Raw genomic sequence first — 11,758 nt, forward strand, 5'->3', positions numbered from 1 at the left:
AGGAAATAATCTGACTTCTGAAACTGAACCGTTCTTAGCCGGAAACAGTTTTGAACATTTTTTTTATTCTGGTCTTAAAATAATGTTTCTTGTCATTTCAGCTCCCGGGGAGGAATCCACCACCACAACCATTCTGATATGTGTCGCTTTAGCAGTTTCACATTTATTTAATCTACTGTTGATGTTGTATTTGTTGGTAACAACGAAGCGAACGAATTCTGGTAAGTTACTGTTCTTATTTAGCAGAATAAATACGTCATTAAATAAGGTGATTTTATTTACAGAGAGAGACCAGATGAGGAAATATGAGAAGGAAAAATAAAACAGATGTAACACAGGAATTAGGAAAATAAAATTTTAATATGAATTACTTTTGCATATCTTGTTAGCAAGTGATAAGTGAAAGCATATTTGATTAAATGCTGAATTTATCCGGCTGCACAGTGGTGCAGTTGGTAGAGCTGTTGCCTTGCAGCAAGAAGGTTCTGGGTTCGATTCCCGGCCCCGGTCTTTCTGCATGGAGTTTGCATGTTCTCCCTGTGCATGGTGGGTTTTTTCCAGGTACTCCGGTTTCCTCCCACAGTCCAAAAACATGACTGTCAGGTTAATTGGTCTCTCTAAATTGCTCCTAGGTGTGAGTGTGTGTGTGCATGGTTGTGTGTCGCTGTGTTGCCCTGCGACAGACTGGCGACCTGTCCAGGTGACCCTGCTTCTCGCCCGGAACGTTAGCTGGAGAGGCACCAGCACCTTCCGACCTCACAAGGGTGCAAGAAAATGGATGGATGACTGAATTTATCCAGATAACAGAATGAATGCAGAAACTCCAGACTCAGGGACGACATATTGTACAATTTACTCACATTTATTTTTCTGTGAAAACTGTACATAATTTTCATACACACAGGTGTTCTTCTCCAAACTAGATTAATGAGTCTAAAATAAAAATAGTAGAGAAATTGTAAAATTTGGAAAAACAATGAAAAATAGTTTAAATTTGAAAAGTGGTAAAGCAGGAAAACTTTTAAACTAGAAATATCAATAATTATTGTAACCTAGAGAAATTATACAAATGGGATAATATCACTAATCTGAAATAATAGTTGCACTAGAAAAAGCTGTTCCCCAAAATAAAAGGATTTGAATAAATCTAAGTTAATCAATCTTAGCAGCAGCATTCAGTAACTGTTGATGATGTTGACTGGAAGTTCCTGCAGGACTGTTGGTTTCATTCTCTCTCTTTCACTCACCTTCAGAAATAACAATGTGGCTGCATGACTGGAGTCTCAACTTCTGCTTCTTCCATTTTGTCCATTTCCCGTCGTTCCTCTCTGTGGGTTTTTTTTACTACAATCTGGTTCATACCTCATTCTTCATTCTGCATCAGATACATTTTTCTCATAAAATTTCAGTTAATTGATTAACACATTGTCATCTTCCTAAAATAAAATCCTCATTGAGTATTTTTTTTTTGCCTAAATCATTTTATGACAAAAAAAATAGTCACATTATTTTAGGAAAGTGACAAAATGCTTGTGCCTGATTGTTTGTGTTTCCTTTTTTATTTTAAATGTAATGTTACTGATGTTTCCATTTGACTCTTTTTCTGACTGTCTGAACCCAGATGGAGAAAAACCATCAGAGCAAAAGGACAAGTTAGACCAAACCATGATGACTGACTTCGGTAAATCCAACTCCCTTCTGAACCAGCTGAGTCTGACTGAAAACAGGCAAAACTGCATCCTGGCGGAGCTGAATAAGCAGAGGCGCAAAGCGGACACCATCCAAATAGACGACAGCCGTTCCTGGAACCGTCCTGCCTGCCAGCACAACCATCCAACAACCAGCCAGAGCTCCACCGGATCGTCTCTGGATTCCTGGGAAACCCGATCTCTAATGTCTGATCCTGACGCTGAGGCGGAAAACTCACCGGGAGATCAGCAGCCAAACCGGGCCTGACCTGAAACATCTGTCCAGCTGTCCAAAAGGAGCGGCCAAGTTCATACACTGATAGGTAGAAAGGTTTGGGTTTAGTGCAGGGGTGTCAAACTCCAGTCCTCGAGGGCCGGTGTCCTGCAACTTTTAGAAGTGCCTCTGCTGCACCACACCTGAATAGAATAATTAAGTAATTAGCAAGGCTCTGGAGAACTGAGGAGGTAATTAAGCCATTTGATTCAGGTGTTTTGTACCTGTGGCACATCTAAAAACTGCAGGACAGCGGCCCTTCAGGACTGGAGTTTGACACCCCTGGTTTAGTGCCTTACCAAGGGCACATGACATGTGGCAGTTGGGATGTGATTAATCTCAAACCTCATTTTGGACTAATTTAAAGATGACTTGAACTTTTAAAATCCTAAATTACTAATATATTATGACTGATATTCTGGTGTAAATAAAAGCATGTTCCTGAATGTTTCTAAGAAACTGAATGACGGATGGCATGCTGCCATAAACCTGTTGCTGTTTTTGATTGAAGCTTTTGAAGACTAAACTTCATGAATGTCAGATTAAAAGTCTGAACTGGACTGAACAAATTTTTGCTTCCAGTGTTTATTACTCATTTCTTGATGCTGAAGTGAATCTATAAAGGAACCCTCAACCCTTTTAAACAACCTCGTCCTCACTGGAACCTTTTATTTCTACAATGGGTTGTAGTTTTCAAGACACTTTTCAGAAAAGATTTTAACAATAAACTGTCCCAAAGCATAATTTTTACTCTTCCAGACCTGTAAGTGACTCTAGCCAAGGCACACAGGACTTTCACATAATGGCTCCTCGCAAGATTAGTAGTAAATGCAACAAGAAAACAAGAAATGTGAACAAGAACTCACAAGTAGAGTCTTGTGCAGTGTAAATGAAACTGCGGAAAACTCCCAACAAACAGGTTGGGATTTTCCATGCTAAGCATTAATTGTTCATACCCACTTCATCTAGTTTCAGTTCTGATGTTAGGCTGTGGTCCTTTTTCCAGTTTTCACAACAGAAAAAACTCCTCTGACAAACAGGTTTGTAGTTTGTCATTGGAGACGAGCTGTGGGTGTTCGTCTGCATGACGTAGCTGAGTGGCCAGACCAAACAAAGTGAAGCACGTCACACCCAGAAAGGAAAAGACGGATTTATGAATGAAGTTGAATCAGAATCAGACCAGCTCTTCTGCTGACAGGATTTAAAAAGGGCTGTTCATTAATGTGATTTTTTTTTTTAAACAAAACAATTATTTTTCTTATGAAACAGAGGGAATTTGTTTCAGACCAGCTGGCGATGTATTTTTGGCTTTGCCTCATACTTGGAACGATTTTCTTCAAGGGTATGTATTAAAAAGGGAGATGTGGTTTTACATGAGCACTTAAAGAAAGATTTATTTATAAATGTGTAGACTTAGGTTGGTAAATAATAATCAACAAAACTGCTCCTTACAGAACAACATTAGCCTGAGATTTAATCATTCAAACGTGTTTAACAAAACAGGATCAAAGACACTAAAGCAGAGCTAAGTTTAGAGTTATCTATTTCATTTTTACTTGGAGACAGATTTTTAGTAAGATGACTGATTTATTGGACGTTAGGTAATAATTTTGCTGCTTTTATAAGAGGCTTTAAATAAACAGTGATAGTCTAAGTGCTACTATAAATGTTGAGGTGTAAACAGCTACATTGGGGTTCTTGACACTAAAAATCTTTTTACAACAAACAGCAACATCATTCCTGATCACTCCTCAAACCATAAGCTTTTGATTTTATCTGGTTTCTTTTCCCATCTGATAAAAATTAAGCACATTTTGTCTTTTTTTTTATTATATTCTTTTTGCACACAGGAGCAATCAGAAGAGTGTGGAGTTGGCATATTGTGCCTCCATTATTTGTGAAACCTGCATGTTTAGGAATGATGAATATTGACGGAAATCTGTTTCCCAGGAGAGACTTTCTGAGCTGAATTAAAAAATGCTACAAGCATTCAACTTGTTAAACTTAGAGCTTCGTGTTCCAGGAAATCCTTACTACACATTTACAGTAATAATGTTTACGTCCTCTCGAATGATAAAAAAAATGAGTCACATGACTTTTTCCATGTGTGCTTAACAGCATTCTTAGTTTGTGAGTCATAAGAGGAACAGCTTCCTGCAGCCGTCCTGGCATGCAAACCGTGTGTTATGCTCATGATTACGCAACACTTAGCTCAGGTGAGGGAAGTTCAAGAGAATGCTAAAGTGTCTGCAAAGATGTTTTATAGAGATGTGACTCAAGTTGTGTTTTCTAATGTCTCCAATCAGAAAAAGAAAGTTTCAGCATACTAATGTATGTTGTAATTTCACTTTTTCTCAGCTTAACCAAACTACCTTATTCCAAGTGTTGGTAATTAAAAAAAAACTAAATCATATTAATCACATTCTAGTGCTGTGATTAATCATGATTAATCACTAAGCCTAACTTTATAAGTTTGAAATATAAATATGCATGCAGTAATGGTTCCAGCAGGAATAATGCCCTGGGAAAAACCCTCCTGCTGCTACACTCCAACCAATTAAAATACAGGTAATTATATTTTTTGTGCATTTTTTTGTTGTCAGTTACATGTAGAGCATGAGTGGGGTCCTGCTCTGTTTCAGTGTTTTGTCCCCCCTCTTGCCGTACCCGGCGATCCACATCCCATTAGCACATAGGGCATCAGGATGCAACTACGGAATGTTATCGAAGAAATCAGACAAACATGAAATAAACCAGATATGATGACATGGTGGACGGAGCGGGAAATGCAGCAGGACAAAGAGGGAGTGTTTGTTTTTTTTAAAGATAACGGTTTTGTACTTACAAAAGACAAATAATTTCACTGGAATTACCACAGGAGCAACGTCATACGCCTTTTTATGTGTAAGTGGATCTAAAAGATCTTTATTAAAGTTTGGTACATTTTTGGTTGACTGGCTCTCCTGGAATCTCATTAATGAGATGTGAGTTTCCAGCAAACGGTATCAATGCAGTTTAGCATTGTGTCAAAACACTTCATGACGCCTCATCATGACACTTTTTTTTCTCAAGGTACAGTCCAATGAAGGGCAGCTGTGTCACCAATTCTGTATAAAACCAGTAAGATTTAGGCTACTTGAGACATCTGTCAGAAACTAAAGATGTTAAATAACACAATCCACCAGAAGAACTTGGAATTTGTTGCTAATGTTGCTTTCTTAGCACCTTTTTCTGCACTAATTCACAGAGCTTTGAGTCTCCGAGGAGTTGCTCACCAGTTGGTTTTTCTGCGCATTTGTAAAATTGTGATCTGCTTTTTTTCTTTTTGAAACCAATAATATTTACTACACTGTAACTTAAGTACAACACATTCATAAAATCAAAAATATTCATTGGCTACTATGTTTACATTTTTTAAAGGTGGTTATTCTGCAAATGTTCACCCTGAGAAGGTCGTAGCCTTTGCTGGTGGAAACGCCATCCTCCCCTGCAACTTGAAAATCCCTGTGAGTGATCACATTCCGACGGTGGAGTGGTCCAAGGAAGACCTGGACTCAGATATCGTCTTCTTGTACCGTGATGGCTATGAGACATTTGAGATGAAGAACCTGGCCTTTGAGTTCAGGACGAGTCTCTTCATGAGAGAGGTGAAAAACGGGAACTTCTCGCTGAGGATCTCCAACCTGAAGCCGTCAGACTCCGGGATCTATCAGTGTTTGATCATCCAAGGGAACAGAAGCAGAGAGGCGACAAAAGTAGAGCTGGCGGTTGGTATGTAGCATTTACTTTGTTTAATATGCTGAATTGAACTGGGATAAAAATAAAAATTTGTTGTTTATATGTGCATCTTTATTATTATTATTATTATTATTATTATTATTATTATTATTATTATTACTACTACTAATGTTATTTTGTCATCATTAAGGCCACCACTCCAATTTTATGTTTCATAATAAAAATCTTATGTCTTCATTGTATTTCCCTGTCTGTCATGTAATTGCGCATTTCACTTTTCCTACACTTGACAAATCCAGGACTTTTAGATTGCTAACATACCTGAAGGTTCATAAATATTGACCACTGACAGGTGAAGTAAACAACGTAATATCCGATTCAAATTGTGAACATTTTGTTCTTTAAAGTTTTTGTATTGGGACTTGGTGGGACTTGGGAAAAAAATGGGAATTGTAAGAATTTCGGTAAATTTGATAAGACCCAATTGTGACGGCTGGAGAACTGGGTCAGAGCAACTCCAAAACTGTGATTCTTGTTTGCGGTTCCAAGGACCGCCTGCCCTAAACACCTGGCATAGACTCTGTTGTTTAAATGAGAATCTATGGATGTAGACAAGACAATAAAGGCATGTAGTTATTAGGCCACAGCTGCTTTTACTTCCTGGTTGTGCACCGGTGATGTCCCTCTATGCCCATTTTGGGACTATTGTGCCCTCTTCTGGAGTAGATGTGCATAGCAACTGTAACTGTGTAAAAGAAATGTTAGCACTTCAACCAAAAACAGATATATATGCTATATAAAGCACTTAATATAGCATATTGTTAAATAAGCTGTCCACTGTTAAATGAGAAACTAATGGGAATGTGAGCACCAGAACTGGATCATGAATCAGATTTTTGGTGACATCATACACTGTAGATGGCCAGATGTGTGGGTGCCACTTACCTGCAAGGCAACTTGCCACTAGAAAGCTGGACAACATTGTGCAAAACAAAGTATTACTACTTTGTTTTGCGCAATGTTGTCCCTGTTTTCTCAATCCAATCAATAGGGATCCATAGGGATCCTACTTTACAACATACAGGAGCTGAAGGATCTGCTGCTAACGTCATGGTGCCAACATACACTTAGGGCTCCAGTGGAGTCCATGCCTTTGACTGGACAGACCTGTGCGACTACAAAATGGAGGCAGACACAAGTAAATCAATCAAGTTCATGTAACACACTTCAACAACAAGGCAGTTGAAAGTGCTTTACATCATAAAACCATAAAAATGAAAGGCATGAAAACAACAGTCACCAGTAGACTAACATTACTTTTTGTTTAGTGCCATCATCATGATCATCAATAAATATAAAATATGTTGGTCAATGTTTTATTTATAATGTTTCATAAGTATCTCTAGACAGGTGGGCTTCAGTTTTGGTTTAAAGGAACTCTGTTTCAGCAGTTTTGTAGTTTTCTGGGCATTTGTTCCAGATTGGTGGTGCATAGAAGCTGAATGCTGCTTCTCCATGTTTGATCATAACGTACAGTTTGACAAAGTGTTTAAAATTGTTTCCACAGCTGCAGCATCTGAGCCGAAACTCGCAGTGGTTTTTATCGAAAGTGAAGGAGCGACTGTGGCATATGAAACAAGCTGCTGGCTGTCTTTGGATGATGAAGGAAATGACATCACTGATGAGGGGCCAAACCAGGAACAAGATTCCAGAGGATGCTTCTCTAGGCGAAATTTCTCTATGCAGGATTCCACAAGAAGGTAACAGCAGCTCACATTTTTCCTTTTTTTAACCTTCCTTTTTGCATCTATGCAATATAATATAGAAATGTCTGGACCATGTCCAAAAAAGCACTTTTTCATGCCATATATGAAGGATTTAATAGTACTTATCACATCTTATATCTTACTAATAGGATGCAAAAATCAAAGACTGCATGAAACAATAGTGATTGTGTTCTGTTGTAGATTCTCTGTCATCCAGCACATGATAATCCTAAGGCAATTGGACTTATTCTCTTATCCAGTATATTGTTGGAAATAAGTTACATGTTCTTACAACAATCCATCAGTATGATGGTCCATAGTAAAGCATGTCTCTGATTTTACTCAATCCAGAAATGTAGGGCTTCAGGGTTGGCTTGCATTTCCATTCTTAATGCACTTCAGACATTTACACCTTCATTCATTGCAATATTTCACATTAACAGAACCGTGCATACACCAGGGATGAGAATGCTGGGTGTAGGAGCCATGGCCTTCATTTGCTGTTGCATCTAATGTGGAGATGGGTTTGAGTGCACTGGTGTGGTATTGTTTGTGTGATGGGATTGTTGCTCCTGCTGTTTGCTTTGGACTTTTGTTTCTATGTTGGGCAAATGGCCCGAGGGATTGACTGTTGTCTTCCCACCTGGGGCTGGTACAACCTTTAAGGTCTGAGGCAACCAGATCTGTGCCACTCCTGGGTATTGACTGTTCAAAAGCGCACCCACCTCCAAATTGCATATCTGCACACACTCAATCCACGTAGACACACAAACCCACCCTATCAGCACACATCCACTCCTGCACCCATACACATAATCCAGATGGCTGAGGGCCATTGGTATACAGGCTTGTATTCGTTGATGTGGTTTGTCTAATTCTGCCAATGAGTGGCTGATAAAATAGTTCCTCCAATTTATGTAAAATATCTTCATGATCAGATTCTGTCTTTATTTCCTTCTTTAAAATAATAGCTATTTGTCACTTTTAGATTGCAGGTGATCTTTTTTGTTAGGAATGTAGTCAGTACAAATAAAGTTAGTAAACTATAGAAAAGCATATTTGATCCTATCTGTTTTTAGAAAAACCAGCAGAGCAAGCAGCTGTCACTACCTCATGAAGCAGCTTTACAAAATTTGCTGAAGTGAGTTGAAATCAGCATGAAATTATGGATTATTATCCAAACCCACCATCATAAATCTGCCTATTCAGATTTATAATTCTGATGTCAAAAATTACTATTATTTTATGCCGCTAGAGGGAGCCCATGAGTTAATGTGGTCAGAAATTTAATTTAATTAATCTTTTGATTCCATCCACCATTATCTACCATGTATCCAGGGCTGAGTTGTTCAGCATTGATGTATGTAAACATTTTTACACGAGTTGTTTGCCTAAAATGGTTAAATTACTTTAAAATAAACTGATGACCATGTGACCGCAGGATTGTCTGGAGAATGAACCAACCACAAATGGATCAGAACAGGACTGCAGAGATCCTCCTTTCAGGTAAAAAAAAAAATAAATTACAATCATAAGTTTATTTCTTAACAATTCTTTTCCTTTTAGTTTCCTGTACGAGGTTCAAGTTTGAAATTTGCTGCGTTGTTGGAGTGATTTCTATTATCTTGCTTTTCTCTGGAATCTCAATTTGCATGTGGCAGACCTCTTGCAAAAATGGTAAGTAAGAGTTGTCTTTTGATAATAAATTACTAAAGGACAATAACAAATTTGTACCAATAATAAAATGATCACAAAAATACATCTCTTCTGGTTTTTAAATAGTAAATGGATTAAGTAGACTGCAACTAACACCTTCAAACTGCTGTTTGAAGACGCAAACATAACAATTATTGTTACTTGTAAAAAAGTTGCTGAAATTTAATTTCTGAACAAACTTACAATGTCAAATCTTCCAATAAAATAATAATAATAATATATAAAAGAATAAATTGTCACAATAACTCAACATTAAGAATAATATACCTAAAGCTACAAAAAATAGATTATTTCCTCAGATGTAGTTTAGATTTCTTGCAAAGGTTTCACGAGTGTTAACTCTTGTTTTGTGGTTTTAACTGCAGCGAGGAAGAAAATCAACCGAAGAAAATCATCCAACTCTGATTTGAAAAGTGTGAACTGTGAAATGAATAACCTTCTGAATAACATATCTGAAAACACAGAAAAAATCAAGAATGAGGATCTAGAGAAACAGATTTACGATCTGAAATTAGAGAGCAGACACAAAGATGAGACTATCCGTCAACTACAGGAGGACATCCGATCTACGGGTGACGTCTACCAGCATGACAAGACAACAAATTTCCAAAGTTCTTCTGAATCCCAGCAGAATATTCTGAGATACTTCACCCAAACTCCAGACCTCAACACAGACACCAAAAAGATCCAGAAAAAGTTTTCAAAACATGGAAAATCTGGTCATGAAAAGCCAAACAGCAAACTGAGTCCTGGTCGATCATCGAAAAGAGAATTAGATCAAAGCAACATGTCAACTTTGGGTGCCTCAGGTTCTGCAGCTGGCCTCAGGCTTCTTGGGGCAGTCAAGGAAACAAATGTCCATCCCACAAATGATCACTTAATTAATGGTGATTATAGTGACACAGTGGTTCACCGCAGACATTTTTCATGGCCTTTAAATCCTTTAGAGTCTATTAACCGTTATTCTCCTCTGGCTGATATGACAGAAGAGTAGCAACGTTTGGATAAATGTATTTTTTTCATGGCTACTTATACCTGCACCTCTCATTATCCCACTGCCTTCTTTCAGCAGTCATGTTGGATAATACTAAAAAAAGTAATAATAATACCATTAATAATAAAAAAAATTGTCATGCAGTACTCCTGGTCACTTATGAAACTCTTGGTTTTAGCTACTGTCTCTTTATACCAACAACAAATTGGTTATATGTGTGCTTAATGTGTTTTAATGTCGAGAACATTCCAAGATGGTGGGATTAGAGATTCCCAACAGATTTCACAAAATTTGCAAGATTACACATTTCTTTCCTTCTTCCTGCTCCTTTTTCACTTCTATAAAAGTGTTGTAAGACTTTGTATTTTTAATTAATGATGAAATTTGTTAAATCAAGTGAATAAACTAATTAAAGATAATGATTTAAGTATCACAAACTGAGGAAGTCAAACAATGAAAAGAAATGCCAATTTCATACCTAATACCTGTCATGTAAACATCAACCAGACTTTCAATCAGAAAATCTGGCTGCAGTAGCAGAGAGGGCAGCACTGAGACAATTTTGAGCCAAATATTAATGAATTAAACAAGTTTACATGAAAATGTTACAACAATTTGCATAGAAACATAACAATATCACTCTTAGAGTCCAATTTATACAGTTTATCTAGAAAAAAGGGACCCAGACAGGACAAAGATGGTTTCCTTTCCCTCTTGAGGCCCATTTATAGCTAACAGTTGACCTACATCAAATCACTGGGGCTCCATACACACAGATGAGTGTTGGATAAATGTTATATTATCTTTTTCTACTTATTAGTTTTCATTCTAAATAATATAATTATCTATAAAAGTATCTCTTCTGTTTATGAATAGTGTGTGGATTTAGTAGAAACTTGTGTCACATATTTGTTTCATGTGGTTGTAAAACCACCCCCGCTCCAGGACGCCAGCAGACAGTTGCTGGTGTCAACGATGCATGCTGACCATTATCTTATAAGGAGAAGAAGGCCAGTTGGGGGCATCTGGAGAAGGAAGAGGAATGCATACTGTAAACCAGTTTCAGCCTGTTTGCTCCCCCACCTTTAGAAACCATTTTGTAACCAGGGCTTTTCCCCAAATAAAAAGCGGGGAGAGCGGAATGCAAGCCAGAGTTTGTTTGGGGCATGTGACTGGTTGCATCTCCGAACACCTCTCCTCGCAGCGAGTTGAATTCTAATCTCTGTCTCCGTGTTTCTTTTGCAGAGTTATATACTTATGTCAGGGGTTAAACCTGACAATGAGTTTCAGTGCCTCTGCTAATTTATTTTGTCATTTAGGTTGTGCATCCAGGCAGACCTGGTGTTTAGGTCTTTGAAAAAAAGAAAAAAATCATGAAAGCTTTTTGATACAATGATGTGACAATGAAAACTGCATGCACCTCACCCTCAGTGGCGCAAAAAGTGGGTATGCAGCGCATGCAACCCATAGGGGCGCAACATCAGAGGGGGCGTCAAAACCCTGTCTGGAGGGGGCGACGTGCCGATGATGTTTTCCCATACACTTCAGTGCGCTTTACGCACCTTTACCTCACGCATGTGAC

At 38.0% G+C, this 11,758-nt stretch overlaps 2 protein-coding genes across 2 annotated transcripts in view; both read left to right on the forward strand.

Moving 5' to 3' along the window:
* The window catches only part of LOC103480870 (uncharacterized), a gene marked incomplete at its 5' end in the record, with an annotated part of 2,968 nt that extends 702 nt beyond the window's left edge, over positions 1–2,266 (forward strand). The window contains 2 exons of the mRNA XM_017310442.2: positions 102–221; positions 1,622–2,266. Coding sequence (XP_017165931.2) covers positions 102–221; positions 1,622–1,956 — 455 coding nt within the window. The remainder of the gene's footprint in view (positions 1–101; positions 222–1,621) is intronic.
* Positions 2,267–3,151: 885 nt separating this feature from the next.
* LOC103480869 (uncharacterized) lies at positions 3,152–10,963 on the forward strand. The gene is made up of 6 exons (XM_008436070.2): positions 3,152–3,304; positions 5,383–5,733; positions 7,268–7,460; positions 8,908–8,972; positions 9,033–9,143; positions 9,548–10,963. Exons 1-6 carry the CDS (start codon positions 3,223–3,225, stop codon positions 10,174–10,176), a joined length of 1,431 nt encoding a protein of 476 aa, XP_008434292.2. The 5' UTR covers positions 3,152–3,222; the 3' UTR covers positions 10,177–10,963.
* The last annotated feature ends 795 nt before the right edge of the window (positions 10,964–11,758 follow it).

The sequence above is a fragment of the Poecilia reticulata genome, chromosome 18 (assembly GCF_904066995.2).
Source record: "Poecilia reticulata chromosome 18, P_reticulata-male-v2, whole genome shotgun sequence".
In the NCBI taxonomy this organism is placed as follows: Eukaryota; Metazoa; Chordata; class Actinopteri; order Cyprinodontiformes; family Poeciliidae; genus Poecilia; species Poecilia reticulata.

Excerpts from the sequence above, each read along its gene's own strand:
- LOC103480869 (XM_008436070.2), top strand. The coding sequence starts at position 3,223 with ATGAAACAGAGGGAATTTGTTTCAGACCAGCTGGCGATGTATTTTTGG. Across the intron at positions 3,305-5,382 it reads TGGAACGATTTTCTTCAAGG|GTGGTTATTCTGCAAATGTT; the intron begins GTATGTATTAAA and ends CATTTTTTAAAG. Across the intron at positions 9,144-9,547 it reads GCAGACCTCTTGCAAAAATG|CGAGGAAGAAAATCAACCGA; the intron begins GTAAGTAAGAGT and ends TTTTAACTGCAG.